This window comes from Moschus berezovskii, chromosome 16 (assembly GCF_049115385.1).
Source record: "Moschus berezovskii isolate FMDL1 chromosome 16, NW_MosBer_1.0, whole genome shotgun sequence".
Classification (NCBI taxonomy): domain Eukaryota; kingdom Metazoa; phylum Chordata; class Mammalia; order Artiodactyla; family Moschidae; genus Moschus; species Moschus berezovskii.
This window is the reverse complement of record NC_142475.1, coordinates 46,280,886-46,298,504: the sequence shown is the minus strand read 5'-3', so window position 1 is coordinate 46,298,504 and position 17,619 is coordinate 46,280,886. Positions and strand designations below refer to the sequence as shown.

Sequence of the window (17,619 nt, the reverse complement as noted above, 5' to 3'; positions counted from 1 at the left end):
AAATTATATGATTTTATTAAACACATATTCTATTTGGGGGTACATAAAACTTCATACAATAAATCCCTATTACTGAATTTCAACTTTTTCTCAGTTTTCTCTGCTATATATAACACTGGTGTTAATATCAGTGATATCTTTAATTATCTCCTTGAGAGGTATTCCAAGAATTGGGACGGATGAGTCAAAATACATTTGTGTCAACAGTGAATGAAATTCCCTGACTCATTACATTTTCTAACACTCATTACATTTTCAATCAATCAATAATTTTTGTCCTTTCAACTTAAGAGGTTAAAAAAAATCTCATTGTTTTAATATCTTCCTCTTTGATTACTAGAGAAATTAAATAAACTTTATGTACCCCTTGCCAATTTTCTATGGAGCACTGTCTTTTCCTTATAAATCTGCGAAAATACAGATAATTTTATATCCATTTAAAGATAAACAGATCAATATAATCATATGCTTTGTTGGCTCAGGTCAATCAATGGCTTATAATCTAATCTAATACTGAACTCTCTATACAGTCCCTGGATAAGGCCAATGTGGTATTACATGGTACTTTTCATTATTTTGATGAATTAATTGCTAGTATTTTTAAGACTGCATCTATGTGAAGTTGATCTACATTTTTCTTTGGGGGGAGCTCTCTTTGGAATTATTATTATGTCTACTTTATAAAACTAATCTGCACAATGTCACTCTTTTCTTGTGCTATAGGAAGATTACCTGAAACAGAAACTTCTTTACAAGTTTGAAAGAAACTATAAAATCTATAGAAGCATATAAAATTAGCTGGTTCCAGAGCTTTAACAAAGTATTAGCAATGCTTTTTTTCCTAAATGCTTTTAATAGTTCCTTACAGATATTTAATTTTGTAGTCAATTTTAACACTTTAATTGCTTTCAGTTATTTACCCATTGGGCTTCCCTGGTGGCTCAGATGGTAAAGAAACTGCCTGCAATGCAGGAGACCTAGGTTCAATCCCTGGGTTGGGAAGATCCCCTGGAGTAGAAAATGGTACTCTTGCCTGGAGAATCCCATGGACTGGGAAGCCTGGCTGGCTATATATAGTCCATGGGGTTGCAAAGAGTCAGACACTACTGAGCAACTAAGCACAGCACATTTATACATTAAAAATCATTTTCAAATTTTTAGATAGGATTGCATACTGATCTTTTGCCATTTAAAAATTCTCTTTCATCTTCAATTAAATCCTTTCTAATTTTGTTGATTTTTGCTTGAGGTTTTTCCATTGTGGTTGGCTGGTTACTGGTTTAGTTGCTAAGCTGTGCCCGACTCTTGTGACCCCAGGAACTAGCCCACCAGGCTCCTCTGTCCATGGAATTTCCCAGCATAAACTGTCATGATTGGACCAAAAAAAGTTAAATCATTTTAAATTCTTTTTTTGGTCTAATCATGACAGCTTATAAGAATATATATTTTCATCCACGTATATTTAGTAAATATGTTAGAAGGTATTTGTAATTTGAAATATCCCACAGATAGTCTGAAATTATTTTATTTCATTTTATTTACTCCCTGGAGGTGGTAAAGAGGGAAAATCAAGTGCTAAAAATAGAAAATCTGGCCTGAATAATGTACAAGTGATCAAGGAATATTTAAAAGAAAGCTCTTTGATGAAATTCTAATACCACACTCAGAAGGGGCACTCCGTGGAGCAGGACACAGTCATGGTGATAGACACCTAAAAAGTCGGACTGGATCATCCCGAGATATCTCACTGGAGAGAAGGCTGGCTCTTCTTGTCGGGCTATGGCTGAGGAGCTCAGTCATTATATCATGCAAGGGTCCCTTTCTGAGAACCCATGACAGCTGTTTCTTCTCATCTTGGAAACAGATATGGCTGTTTTTCCTGGCTTTTATTTCAGGGCCCAAAAATAATTTTGCAGATAACAATCTTCATCTTTCCTTTGACAATTCAGAAGCTCAGAGTCCCAAGTATGATTCACCTTTATGCATATACAGGCCATTATGCTTTGTCTTTTGTATTCTGGGCTTCCCTGATAGCTCAGCTGGTAGAGAATCTGCCTGCAATGCAGGAGACCTGGGTTCAATCCCTGGTTCAGGAAGTACTTCCTGGATAGGCTACTCACCCCCTTGGGCTTCCCTGGTGGCTCAGCTGGTAAAGAATCCACCCACAATGCGGGAGACCTGGGTTCGATCCCTGGGTTGGGAAGATCTCCTGGAGAAGCGGAAGCCTACCTACTCTAGTAGTCCACGGGATCACAAAGAGTCAGATATGATTGAATGACTTTCACATTCACTTTCATTCTAGGTCTGACCACCAGTTTCACGTTAATTTTTCTTGTTGATATTTTCTTTTCACTTCAGTCATCTCATGTTTTCTGTAATGCTTTCCTATTTGTCTTCCAGAAGAAATTTCAGACTCATTTAAGACTTAAGGGGTATGCTCAGTTGCTTCAGTTGTGTCCGACTCTTTGTGACCCCATGGACTACAGTCCATTAGGCTCCTCTGTCCATGGGATTCTCCAAGCCAGAATACCAGAGTGGGCTGCATTGTCCTCCTCCAGGGTATCTTCCTGACCCAGGGATTGAACCCGAGTGTCCTGCATTGCCTCCAGATTCTTTACCTGCTGAGCCATCAGGGAAACCCTAAGGGGTGTGAACATGTACTCAAACACACAGAACTATTTTTTTCTGACACACTTTCTACATTTTGTATTTTGCTAAAAGAGAAACTGAAAATAGTTTTATTTATTTTTTATTTTTTGGCCATGCCACATGGCACATGGGACCTTAGTTCCCCGGCCAGGGTTCGAACCTGTGTCCCCTGCATTGGAAACATGGGGTCTTAACCACTGAACCACCAGGGAAGTCCCTGAAAGCTGTTTCAAAGAACAAAAATTCATGTTGTACTAAAGGATAAAGAAAACAGGAAAAAAAATATAAATAAAATACAAACCAAAAGCTGCATGGCTTCACTGTTATCTGTGAAACATGTGATTATCAGAGCTGTGTTTCCATTTTCTCCTTCCAGATTAACATCGGTACTGCTGTGCTCAATCAAGACCTATATAAAAGAGGGAACAGTCAGTCAAAAGTTAACCTGCAGGTTTTCAAATAGGGTATTTGTCTTCCACTGGATGTCATGCTTTCAGAACCAAGAACCATGTCCTTAGCCATCTTTTCCATCACTCTCCCATGGAATCTGACATATAACCTTGTACCTAGTGGGTGCTACAAAAATTTCTCATGTAGATGAAATAATGGCAATTTCTATAGCTCATTAATTAAGCCAACATGGAGCTTTAGAATTGAAAATAGACTAAAAATCGTAAATACTAGTTAACATTGCTCACTAAATATTTTTCACTTGTATTAAGTAAGCTCTCTCTCTCTCTATATATATATATATACACACACATATATATAATTTTTACTGGAGTATAGTTGTTTTATAACATTTTGTTAGTTTCTGCTGTACAGCAAAGTGAATCAGCTATATACATATATCCCCTCTCCCTTGGCTTTCCTTCCCATTTAGGTCACCACAGAGCAGTAAGTAGAGTTCCCTGTGCTATACAGCAGGTTCTCATTAGTCATCTATTTTATACATAATAGTGTATATATGTCAATCCCAATTTCCCAATTTATCTTACCCTCTTCACCCCCTTGGACTTCCCTGGTGGCTCAGACAGTAAAGCGTCTTCCTACAATGAGGGAGACCCAGGTTCAATCCCTGGGTTGGGAAGATCTCCTGGAGAAGGAAATGGCAACCCACTCCAGTATTCTTGTCTGGAGAATCCCATGGACTGAGGAGCCTGGTAGCCTACAGTCCATGGGGTCACAAAGAGTCAGACACAACTGAGCGACTTCACTTTCACTTTTCACTTCCCCCCTTGGTATCCATACCTTTGTTCTCTCCATCTGCATCTCTATTTCTGCTTTGTAAATAGTATCATCTGTACCATTTTTCTAGATTCCAGATATGTGATCTTAATATATGAGATTAACTAATATCTACCAAAAATAAATTGATGGAGCCAAAAGATAAATTTGGAATGTGTGGGTGGTGATAAGGGAGAAATGTAAGAAAGGAGAAAGAGAGAGAGAAGAGAAGGAGGGAGGGAGAAGCAAACATGGGAGGGAACTGTTTCCTTTTCCCATCTGGACATTTTTCTTTGACCCAGATTGCAAGTATTCTGGGAAATGTCCATTAAAACTCCATTCCTTCCAGGAAAGAAAAGAGTCTCATGTAACAGAGATATCTTAACTCAATCGTTCAAACTTAGTCTGGAACCAGAAACTTTCTCCGATGTAAGAAATGAGAATTCCTGCTAAAATGGTTAAGCAATTTTTCTAATGGAATTTAATTGAAGACCTGTTACCCCTTCATCTGGCTGACTTACAGCTGATTATTGGCTAAGAAGCTATTGATCTTGAACTAGTTTTCTTCTAACAAAAGTTTTCTTACATAAATGTCTCCCTCAAAAGAGAAATCTCTGAATTAGCCTTCTAAAGGCCTTTTCTTTTGCATCACGACTCTGATAAAATTATATCATGTGCTCACAACTAAGTTAAGAAAGAATTTATTAAACAAGCTGTTTCCTAAAATCTCTGACTTTCAAAAGAAGGCACACAGAGCTCCTAGTTAATAGAATATGTCCTGATGTGTCAGCAAATGAATCAGGCTTACTAATCAGCTCTTCTCATAAAGGCAAATTACACTGGAATTTTAGGCCATAAGAACACACAGGAAGATTATGGATGAAGGAAAATGAGAACACACAGTTCAGTCAATGGGCTTGAGGCATCACCTTCTGTTCTTAACAAAGTCTGGATTTATTTGCATGTGAAGTAATCTACCCAAGTCTACAAGGAGAGGTTTTTTTTATCTCGGCCCTCTTAGAATCACAGCTCATATATTTGGAGCATCTATTAGGGTGTTTCTGCTCACTGCCACTAGCACAGTCTTTCCTAAAGCTGGGTTAAATTGTAGGTAGCAGGGGGCCCAGAGAAAGCAACTAAACTGTGTGTCTAGTTCAAGCTCAGTCGTGACCAGAAAAGTCTGGAGACTGGCAGGTGAGACCTCCAGAGATCCCTGTGATGAGAATCCAGGAAGCCTCATGGGAGGTCCAACTGTATACTTTGGGGTGAAGCCAAGAACTGAGACCTGCAGGCTACTGAGAAGCAAGGCCAGCCCCCAACCCTGGTCCAATGTACTCCAGAAAAAACTATGCACACCAGTGGTATCTGTGTAAGAACTTGAGGTCACACAAGGTCACACATGGGTAACAGTGTTTTACTTTACAACCACAAGGCAGCAGTGGAAGGTTTGGGGGAAGGCTGAATAATGGAGATTGAAATTGGCAAGAGCTGGTGTTATAAACAGGGCTTCCCTGTGGCTCCCAAGGTAAAGAATCTGCCTGCAATGCAGGAGACCTGGGTTCAATCCCTGGGTCAGGAAGATTCCCTGGAGAAGGAAATGACAACCTACTCCAGTGTTCTTGCCTGGAGAATTCCATGGACAGAGGGAACCTGGTGGACTGTAGGTGGTATAAATGGGAGAGGCAGGCCCTGAGGATGCAAGCACACAGAGAGACCCTCCTAAATTCCTTTTCCTTCTTCTCTGGTGAAGCAAAAGGGCTTGAGAACATTTTTTGATGAAGTGATGGTTGGTAAGACTAAGCAAAGGAGAGACAACTAATTTCAGTTCCCTTACAAGCCTTTTTTTTTTTTTTTTCTTGTTCTGGTGTCACAAAGGAAAATCTGTTATACCCACCATCTAGTTTGTAAATCAGTTATGGGTTAATTTCTAGACTTTCTTCTATTTCAGTGTGATACCTATCCTTCTGTATTTGTTAGCCTGAAGATTTGATTTCTAGTTAACAGTAGCTTTCAACTGTTACCTGCCTTTGAGTTCCCAAATCACACTTTCAGAGGTGAGATTAATTAAGTCAATGGGCCTTTGTTCCTGAAAAGAGCCTTCAGAGGAAGCACAAGGGTTCATTGGGGAAACATGGCATCTCTCGGGGGGAGGGGTCAGCAGTCACTGGTGGCCCAGCACAGACGATACAGAAGTAGCATCAGTCTCATGAATAATGTAGACATCAACAGAAACTGACAGCCTATTGCCAAGGGCGTGTTCTGACTTGTCTTCTTAAGCACAGATACCTAAACTCTCCCCTTCCCCTTCAGCCAGAACGCTGAGTTACTAATTTATTCATTCAAGAGCCATCATTTAGCAGCAATGCTGAGGACTGGAGATGTTCCATTAGTCACATACAGTCCCTTCCAGTATAAGCAGTCAGAGTGGGAGATGAGTGTGTGAACATTTGATTGCTATATCCTGTGCTAAGGATTATGGCAAAGCTACATACAAGGCACAAGGGGAGAGTGGAAAGGGGGCTCCTCTCACACCCTATCTGCCTGGCTTATAGGAGCCAAGGACTCAGGGGGCTGAGAGGAAGGGGTCTGAACTAAGGAAGCATGGAGTTCATGGACACCCCTGAGGTACTGCTGATGTATTATAGGCTGAGTAGGTTTGGGTGTGGTGTGATAAACTGAATGTTTTTGTCCCTCAAAATTCATATATTGAAATCCTAATCCCCAGGGTGGTATTAAGAGGAGGGGCATTTGGGAAGTGCTTAGGTCTACAAGATGGAGCAGAAGGACGTACTCTCATCTTCTCCTGTGAGAACTCCAAAATTACAACTCGCTGCTGAACAACCATTGACAGGAGAATGTTGGATCCCACCAAAAAAAAGATAGCCCATGTCCAAGGGCAAAGGAGAAGCCCCAGCAAGATGGTAGGAGGGGTGAAATTCCGTTCAGAATCAAACCCCATACCTACCAGAGACTCTTGGAGGGCTCAAACAAAACCTTGTGTGCACCAGGAGACCCCACAGAGACTGAGCCAGACCTGCCTCTGAGTGTCTCCTGCGGAGGTATGGGTCAGCAGTGCCTTACCACCAGAATAGGGGCTCTGGGTGCAACAGACCTGGGTGTGGGTAAGGCATAAGTCCTCTTGGAAGAGGTCGCCATTAACCCCACCATAGAGGCACCAGAACTTACACAGGACTGGGGAAACAGACTCTTGGAGGGCACAAACAAAACCTTCTGCACACCAGGACCCAGGAGAAAGGAGCAGTGACCTCACAAGAGACTGACCCAGACTTGCGTCTGAGTGTCCAGGAGTCTCTGGCAGAGGTGTGGCTCAGTGGTGGCCTGCTGCAGGGATGCGTGCACTGAGTGCAGCAGTCCACGCACAGGACCTTTTGAAGGAGGTCGCCATTTTCTTCACTACCTCCACCTTAGTTTGCGCTCAGGTCAAACAACAGGGAGGGAACACAGCCCTGCCCATCAATAGAAAATTGGATTAAAGATTTAGTGAGCATGGCCCCGCCCATCAGAACAAGACCCAGTTTCCCCCACAGTCAGTCTCTCCCATCAGGAAGCTTCCATAAGCCTCTTATCCTTAACCCTCAGAGGGCAGACAGAATGAAAAGCACAGTCACAGAAAATGAATCTAACTGATCACATGGACCACAGCCTTGTCTAATTCAGTGAAACTATGAGCCATGCCATAGGGCAACCCAAGACAGACAGGTCATGGTGGAGAGTTCTGACAAAATGTGGCCCACTGGAGAAGGGAATGGCAAACCACTTCAGTATTCTTGCTTTGAGAACCCCATGAACAGTATGAAAAGGCAAAAAAACTATGACACTGAAAGATGAACTCCCCAGGTCAGTAGGTGCCCAATACACTACTGGAGAAGAGTGGATAAATAACTGCAGAAAGAATGAAGAGATGGAGCCAAAACAAAAACAACACACAGTTGAGGCTGTGACTGGTGATGGAAGTAAAGTCTGATGCTATAAAGAACAACACTGCATGGAAACCTGGACTGTTAGGTCCATGAATCAAGGTAAATTGGAAGTGGTCAAAGAGGATATGGCAAGAATGAACATCGACACTTTAGGAATAAGTGAACTAAAATGGACTGCAATGGGTGAATTAAATTCAGATGACCATTATATCTAGTACGGTCGGCAAGAATCCCTTAGAAGAAATGGAGTAGCCTCATAAGTCAAGAAAAGAATCCAAAAATGCAGTTTTTGGGTACAGTCTCAAAAATGACAGAATGATCTCTGTTCCTTTCCAAGGCAAACCATTCAATATCATAGTAATCCAAGGCTATGCACCAACCACTAATGCTGAAGAAGCTGAAGTTGAATGGTTCTTTGAAAACCTATAAGGCCCTCTAGAACTAACACCCAAAGAGATGTCCTTTTCATTATAGGGGGCTGGAATGCAAAAGTAGGAAGTCAAGAGATACCTGGAGTAACAGGCAAATTAGGCCTTGGAGTACAAAATGAAGCAGGGCAAAGGCTAACAGAGTTTTGTCAAGAAAACGTACTGGTCATAGCAAACACCCTCTTCCAACAACATGGAGAAGACTCTACACATGGACATCACCAGATGGTCAACACCGAAATCAGATTGATTATATTCTTTTCAGCCAAAGATGGAGAAGCTCTATAGTCAGCAAAAACAAGACCAGGAACTGACTGTGGCTCAGATCATGAACTCCTTATTGGCAAAATTCCGACGTAAATTGAATAAAGTAGGGGAAACCGCTATACCATTCAGGTATGACCTAACTCAAATCCCTTACAATTATATAGTAGAAGTGACACATAGATTCAAGGGGTTAGATCTGATAGACAGAGTGCCTGAAGAACTATGGACAGAGTTTCGTGACATTGTACAGGAGCCAGTGATCAAGACCATCCCCAAGAAAAAGAAATGCAAAAGGCAAAATTGTTGTCTGAGGAAGCCTTACAAATAGCTGAGAAAAGTAGGAAGCAAAAGGCAAAGGAGAAAAGGAAAGATATACCCATCTGAATGCAGAGTTCCAAAGAATAGCAAGGAGAGATAAGAAAGCCTTCCTCAGTGAGCAATGCAACAAAATAGAAGAAAACAATAGAATGGGATCTCTTCAAGAAAATTAGATACCAAGGGAACATTTCATGCAAAGATGGGCACAGTAAAGGACAGAAATTGATGTGGACCTAACAGAAGCAGAAGATATTAAGAAGAGGTGGCAAGAATACACAGAAGGACTATACAAAAAAAGATCTTAATGAGCCAGATAACCACGATGGTGTAATCACCCACCTAGAACCGGACATCCTGAAATTCAGTCAAGTGGGCCTTAGGAAGCATCACTACGAACAAAGCTAGTGGAGATGATAGAATTCCAGCTGAGCTCTTTCAAATCCTAAAAGATGATGCTGTAAAAATGCTGCACTCAATATGCCAGCAAATTTGGAAAACTCAGCAGTGGCCACAGGACCAGAAAAGCTCAGTTTCATTCCAATCCCAAAGAAAGGCAATGCCAAAGAATGTTCAAACTACTGCACAATTTTGCTCATCTCACATGCTAGCAAAGTAATGCTCAAAATTCTCCAAGCCAGGCTTCAACGGTGTGTGAACCGTGAACTTCCAGATGTTCAAGCTGGTTTTAGAAAAGGCAGAGGAACCAGAGATCAAATTGCCAACACCCGTTGGATCACTGAAAGAGCAAGAGATTCCAGAAAAAACATCTACTTCTGCTTTATTGATGACACCAAAGCCTTTGACAGTGTAGATCACAACAAACCGTGGAAAATTCTGAAAGAGATGGGAATACCAGACCACCTGACCTGCCTCTTGAGAAATCTGTATGCAGGTCAGGAAGCAACAGTTATAACTGGAGATGGAACAACAGACTGGCTCCAAATTAGGAAAGGAGTCCATCAAGGCTGTATATTGTCACCCTGCTTATGTAACTTATATGCAGAGTATGTCATGCAAAATGCTGGGCTGGATGAAACACAAGCTGGAATTAAGATTGCTGGGAGAAATATCAATAACCTCAGATATGTATATGACCCCACCCTTATGGCAGAAAGCAAAGAACTAAAGAGCCTCTTGATGAAAGTGAAAGAGGAGAGTGAAAAAGTTGGCTTAAAACTCAACATTCAGAAAACTAAGATCATGTCATCTGATTCCATCACTTCATGGCAAATAGATGTGGAAACAGTGAAAGACTTTATTTTGGGGGGCTCCAAAATCACTGCAGATGGTGACTGTGGCCATGAAATTAAAAGATGGTTGCTCCTTGGAAGAAATGCTATGACCAACCTAGAGAGCATATTAAAAAGCAGAGACATTACTTTGCCAACAAGTCCGTTTAGTCAAAGCTATGGTTTTTCCAGTAGTCATGTATCGATGTGAGAGCTGGACTATAAAGAAAGCTGAGCGCTGAAGAATTGATGCTTTTGAACTGTGGTGTTTGGGAAGACTCTTGAGAATCCCTTGGACTGCAAGGAGATCCAACCAGTCCATCCTAAAGAAAATCAGTCCTGAAAATTCATTGAAAGGACTGATGCTGAAGCTGAAACTCCAATACTTTGGCCATCTGATGGGAAGAACTGACTCCTTTGAAAAGACTCTGATGCTGGGAAAGACTGAAAGCAGGAAGAGAAGGGGCCAACAGAGGTTGGATGGCATCACCGGCTCACTGGACATGAGTTTGAGCAAGCTCCAGGAGTTGGTGAAGGACAGGGAAACCTGCTGCAGTCCATTGTGCTGCAAAGAGTTGGACACGACTAAGCAACTGAACTGAACTAGGTCATGAAGGCAGAACCTCACGAGTGGGATTGCTGCTGCTGCTGCTGCTAAGTCACTTCAGTCGTGTCCGACTCCGTGTGACCCCATAGACGGAAGCCCACCAGGCTCCCCAGTCCCTGGGATTCTCCAGGCAAGAACACTGGAGTGGGTTGCCATTTCCTTCTCCAGTGTGTGAAAGTGAAAAGTGAAAGTGAAGTCGCTCAGTCGTGTCCGACTCTTAGAGACCCCACGGACTGCAGCCCACCAGGCTCAACCATCCATGGGATTTTCTAGGCAAGAGTACTGGAGTGGCTTGCCATTGCCTTCTCTGCACGAGTGGGATTAGCACTCTTATAAATGAAAGCCCAGAAAACTCTCATTCCTTCCTCAACATGAAGACACAGAGAGACAAAGGCCACCTATGAACCAGGAATCAGGCCCTTCAGTCAGTTAGTCAGTCAGTTCAGTCGCTCAGTTGTGTCCGACTCTCCGCGACCTCATGAATCACAGCACGCCAGGCCTCCCTGTCCATCACCAACTCCCGGAGTTCACTCAAACTCATGTCCATCGATTGGTGATGCCATCCAGCCATCTCATTCTCTGTCGTCCCCTTCTCCTCCCGCCCCCAATCCTTCCCAGCATCAGAGTCTTTCCCAGTGAGTCAACTCGTCGCATGAGGTGGCCAAAGTATTGCAGTTTCAGCTTTAGCATCAGTCCTTCCAATGAACACCCAGGATTGATCTCCTTTAGAATGGACTGGTTGGATCTCCTTGCAGTCCAAGGGACTCTCAAGAGTCTTCTCCAGCACCACAGTTCAAAAGCATCAATTCTTCGGTGATCAGCTTTCTTCACAGTCCAACTCTCACATCCATACATGACCACTGGAAAAACCATAGCCTTGAGTAGACAGACCTTTGTTGGCAAAGTAATGTCTCTGCTTTTTAATATACTATCAAGGTTGGTCATAACTTTCCTTCCAAGGAGTAAGAGTCTTTTAATTTCATGGCTGCAATCAGCATCCGCAGTGATTTTTGAGCCCAAAAATAAAGTCTGACACTGTTTCCACTGTTTCCCCATCTATTTCCCATGAAGTGATGGGACCAGATGCCATGATCTTTGTTTTCTGAATGTTGAGCTTCAAGCCAACCTTTTCACTCTCCTCTTTCACTTTCATCAAGAGGCTTTTTAGTTCCTCTTCACTTTCTGCCATAAGGTCCTTACTGGATACCAAATCTGCCACTGCCTCAATCTCGGACAACCTGCCCTCCACAGCTGTGAGAGACAGCTGTTGTTCAAGCCACTGGGTCTGCAGTTTTCTGTGATAGCAGCCGAACTATGACACAACAGCCATGTCATCCTTCTCAACGTTTTCCCTACAGGAAAAATTATTGCAGCGTCCAAATTACCTACCTCAGAAATGAATTTCCAGAATATAATTCATTTGTAAACTGCGTTTCTCAAGGCTTCGTCTATTCGACCGAATTCACTCTCTTAAAAAATATTAAGAAATTTCCCCATATTATTATTATGTCTTCTGCTAAGACATGCCATCCACTAAGGCCTGTCACTGATTCTCACAAAGACAATAAATCCTAATTATATTTCCTCTCTTCACCAAGGCACTGGTCACCTCCTTTTTTTGAAGCATTAGATCAGCCATGTAAAACCAGTAAAACCCTGACTTGAGAAACATAAAAATGAAGACAAATTTCCTAACTCTTGCTTTCTCCTCCTAACTCTTATGCACAAACTAAGCACGTTATTTAATTCTCTCTCTTCCTCAGTTTCCTCAGCTATGAAATGAGGATAATAATGGTCTTACTTTATAGATTTTTTAAAATGAGGATTAAAAACTGAAAACACAGAAGGCTCCGAAACACGTAAAAAGGCTGGTAGCTGATACATAAGAACTAATCAAGAAAATAAGACGGTGGTTATTATTCTTCACATCATCATCATCATGATCACTATGGAGATGGTTTTGGGCAGAAGAAAAGTCAACTTCAAAATCATCCCATGTTGTTGGCCCTGGCAGCTGAGGTTGGCCTTTTGGACGAAGCAGACACAGCTGGACATGAGGCCTGGCCCATGCCTCGTTGCTCGGTACCTGGGGAGCCACCAGCAAGCCCACCTTCATCACATCGTTGTACGCGCCCTGCACAGCCACATGCAGCGGGGCCATCATGCTGCAGTTTCGGAGGTTTGGGTTGGCTCCTTTGTGAAGAAGAAACTTAACACTTTCCACCTGGTTTTTTCCTGCGGCCCAGTGCAGCGGGGTATTTCCATAATCATCCATCACATTCAATACTAGAAAAAGACACCAAAATACAGGTGAGACATTGCTTGGATTGTACTCGGCACCTACTGCATGCCTATTTACTGCAAAGCTCGGTGCCAAGTGCCATGGTAGAGGCTTCACCTTCTTTAGGAGAAATAAAAAGATAGCTTCAGTTCTCAAAAACATCTAACAGACACCTTTGGGGATGAGTGTCAGTGATGGCACTGACTTTGTCAAATGAATTAACTGTCAATCTGTAGGATCCATAGGAAATAGGTCTTCCTATTGCTACATACTTTTATCTGTGCCATGAATTTGGGGATTTGTTGCAAAGCATTGAGTTGATATAAAAGTAACAACTCCATACCAGGCAACTCTAAGTTCCACGCAACCATTATTTCATCCAGCCCTCTAATAACTCACAAGGGGCCATGACCATTTTTCAGAAAGATGAGGACTAAAGAGGTTCAAAATCCTGCCAATGTTATGCAGCCAGTGAGGAGCTCTGTCAGCTGACTCAGCTCTTTGAATCTCAGTTTTCTTATATTCAAATTCGGTGGAAGGAAGGAAAGAGGGGAGGGAGGAAGAGAAGGAGGCAGTGTAACAGATAGGTACAGCTTGCAATATTCCTAGGAGAAGAATATCAAATCATGTCCTTAAAGATCTTAATGCCTTTAACAATGGTTTAAAAAAATGTTAATGAGAAAAAAGATGCACCACTAACAGACACAAGACTGGAATTAGAGCTTGTGCACCTTGATGCCATACATGGTTTCCACATATTTCTACAATATATCGATGTATTATTTACCCTGTGACTAGCATGCCTTTTGACACTGCAGGATTTACTTATATCTGCTCTAAAATAGACAGGACTGTCTGCTTTATCAACCATTTTAATTGGTGGTAGTATATTTTTATGTCTGAAGAGAAGGGAAAAGAGCTCATTCATAAATATGACTTAAGGACCACCTACAATGCCTGGAATCATGCTGCAGACATATTTCTCATTTCTCTCCTTTTTAACATTTACTCCACTATCTTCTCTCAGTCACTCCAGCGCCTCATTCTCAACCACACACACACACACACACACATACACACTCTGTCTGTCTCTCTCTCTCACATACTTACACACTTTGCTTGACCATTCTGTCTGATCAAGACAAAGCACCACACTCGGCATTTCATTTAGCACCAAACCTCATGAAACCATGGCAAAAACTTACAAACTCCCACTCATCAATTAAATAACTTGAATTTGGCTTTTACCACCACTGCTTTTCATAAATCACTTTTAAAGAGGTCAGGAGGCCTTCTAATGTCAAGGCTATTGTGTCTTCTTTCTATGTGATCTCTTTGTGGTACCTGATCCTTCTAACCAATCTCTCCCTTGGCTCATGTGCCATCAATCTCATGCATCACTGTCTTCACCATAGTTTTTCTGGCTTTTCCTCTGACCCTGAACATTGGTGTTTTACCCTTAACCGCCTTCATTGGCAATTCTATGGTCTTCTAAAGGACTTTCATGCATTTACACAAGTTGAACTACTTCCTATGCAATACTGGCCCTGTGGGGTGACCCTTTCCTTCTATATTTTTGGTCTATTGGATACAAGGTATTAGGCTACAAGTCTACTAGAAATTTTCAAGTGGATGTCCCCTGGGCCTTTTAAACTACAAGACTCTTGAGAGTCCCTTGAACTGCAAGGAGATCCAACCAGTCCATTCTAAAGGAGATCAATCCTGGGTGTTCATTGGAAGGACTGATGCTAAAGCTGACACTGCAATACTTTGGCCACCTCATGCGACGAGTTGACTCACTAGAAAAGACTCTGATGCTGGGAGGGATTGGGGGTGGGAGGAGACAGGGACGACAGAGAATGAGATGGCTGGATGGCATCACTGACTCGATAGACATGAGTTTGAGTGAACTCCGGGAGTTGGTGGTGGACAGGGAGGCCTGGCGTGCTGTGATTCATGGGGTCGCAAAGAGTCAGACACGACTGAGAGACTGGACTGAACTGAACTGAACTGATGACCATATTTAAATTATCTCCTCACACTCACTTTTCTTCTGTTTTCTTATAAACCTTCTTTTCCAGATGGCTAGACTATTAATCTAATTCCTAAATTAAGAATGTCAACATCAGTCCACCTTTTCGTCACTTACTCTTTGCATTCAATCTTTATCAAGCACTTTCCGCTCTACATGGGAAATAGCCCCTGAATCCCTCCCTTTCTCCTTATTCCAATCTCAGAACGCTAGTGGATGCTCAACTTCTCTTTACTACTAAAATAGCTTTTTAACTGACCTTCATCCTACCTTAAATAATAATGGTCTTATTACACCACCTCACTGCTTAAATCTCTGTGGCATCCTGCTTCCTTATCAACTACAGCTGAGTTTCTCAGAGAAGGCTGGGGGCATGAGGCTGGGGAGGATGTGACATCTTCTTGGGGTGTCAATTTTACTGACACGATAAGGGTGGCACTAGAGGTAAAGAACCCACCTGCCAATGCAGGAGACATAAGAGATGCGCGTTTGATCCCTGGGTCGGGAAAATCCCCTGGAGAAGGAAATGGCTAGCCATTCTACTATTCTTGCCTGGAGAATCCCATGGACAGAGGAGCCTGGTGGGCTATAGTCCATAGGGTCCCAAAGAGACAGACACAACTGGAATGACTTAGCATGCGCACACAGCAAGCAAGCAATTTAAGTATGTGATGACCTCAGTGGAAACAGTATATAAGAATACATGAAATATACATGAATTTTTAATGATCTGTCATGCAATTGCAAAGAAAATCTGCACTGGCAGTGGGCTGTCCCAGATCCCTGCCCCGTCCTCTGCAGTACTTCAGTGGAAAAGATTGAAGGGCACTGGCTAGAGGGAAGACCACATTCCTGAGTGAGACATTCAGGCCCTTTATAATCTGGAACTAATCGACGCTCCCGAATCACTTCATTCCACTCTTTCCAAATGCGTCCAATGAGATCATGAAATGCATAGCACTAGCTGTAAAGTTCTGTTACCTTCACAGGAGGATTCATTGACAATCATCTCCATCAGTTCCACTTGACCTTCTTCTGCAGCATGGTGCAAAGGGGAGGCATTCACATCATCATATTTTTTTAATCTCTTTTGTTTCTTCACAAAGTTTTGTAAACCACATTTGTTTCCCTCGAACACCACCTGGAAGTATATACAAAATTGTTACCTTAAATAAGCCTATGTAAAACTTATTAGTATAATAAGTTCATTGTCAAGAGATTATCATCCAAACTAGTTCTTGTGCTTGTGATAAATATTTTTTTTCTGAAGGACACAAAATGCTTAGACATATAGAGCATGCCCCAGAGCATGCATGCTCAGTTGTGTTTGACTCGTTGTTACCCTATGGACTGTGGCCCACCAGGCTCCTCTGTTCATGGGTTTTTCCAGGCAAGAATACTGGAATGAGTAGCCATTTCCTACTCCAGGAGATCTTCTGAACCTAGGAATCGAACCTGTGTCTCCTTAATTGGCTGGCTGATTCTTAGACATATAGAAAGAAAGTGAAAGTGTTAGTCACTCAGTCATATGTGACTCTTTGAGGCCCCCTGGACTGTAGTCCGCCGACCTCCTCTATCCATGGAATTCTCCAAGCACGAACACTGGAGTGGGTAGCCATTCCCTTCTCCAGGAGATCTTGCTGACCCAAGGATCGAACCGAGGTCTGCAAATGCTTTCACATCAATAAGCACATTAAATAAATAATTTGATTTTCTGATCCCAAACCTGTATATGCTATAGAAATAAAGTCCTTGAGAAGAGTTTGGAAGTAAATGTAATAGATGTGAGCTGAAAAGAAAATAAATAGAGTGAAAACATAGAGGCATTGTCTCTTCCAGTTGAAAAATGTACTGAAACCACAGCATAACGGATTCTGGTTGATGAAAAAAGATTTTTGTGAATGCAAGGAGTAAGAGTAGAAGCTAAATTACTGTCCTTTCTTTGACTTTCCTGCTGATAGTCAATTCCCATCCAATGTATTCCTAGGTAATGGAGATAGAATCATATTGAAGGATGGTCATGTAAGTCTCTTGGTCAGTTATCTAGAACAGCTTCCCACTCTCCTCTGGGAATGAACAATCCCCCCTCTTTTGACCACTGGGATTCTGAGCCAGGCCAAGTCAGGTCAGGTGCAGTGCCTCATGGTTCTCTGCAGGCAGGAAGGGCTAGCATTTAGTTTAGTTCAGTTCAGTTCAGTTGCTCAATCATGTTTGACTCTTTGTGACCCCATGGACTCCCATGCCAGGCTTCCCTGTCCATCATCAACTCCCATAGCTTGCTCAAACTCATGTCCATCGAGTTGGTGATGCCATCCAACCATCTCATCCTCTGTCATCCCCTTCTCCTCCTGCCTTCAATCTTTCCCAGCATCAGGGTCTTTTCCAATGAGTCAGTTCTTCACATCAGGTGGCCAAAGAACTTGAGTTTCAGCCTCAGCATCTGTCCTTCCAATTGAATATTCAGGACTGAGTTCCTTTAGGATAGACTGGTTTGATCTTGCAGTCCAAGGGACTCTCAAGAGTCTTCTCCAATACCACAGTTCAAAAGCATCAATTCTTTGGCACTCAGCTTTCTTTATATAGTCCAACTCTCACATCCATACATGACTACTGGAAAAACCATAGCTTTGACTAGATGGA

General features: G+C 42.2%; 1 protein-coding gene across 1 annotated transcript in view; it reads right to left on the bottom strand.

Annotated features, from left to right (window-relative positions):
• Positions 1-17,619, bottom strand: part of TRPA1 (transient receptor potential cation channel subfamily A member 1) — a 57,064-nt gene that overhangs the window by 34,792 nt on the left and 4,653 nt on the right. Inside the window, exons 2-4 of the mRNA XM_055431955.2 lie at positions 15,961-16,120; positions 12,777-12,952; positions 2,951-3,058 (exon numbers count right to left, since the gene is read on the bottom strand). Of these exons, the coding sequence (XP_055287930.1) occupies positions 2,951-3,058; positions 12,777-12,952; positions 15,961-16,120 (444 nt within the window). The remainder of the gene's footprint in view (positions 1-2,950; positions 3,059-12,776; positions 12,953-15,960; positions 16,121-17,619) is intronic.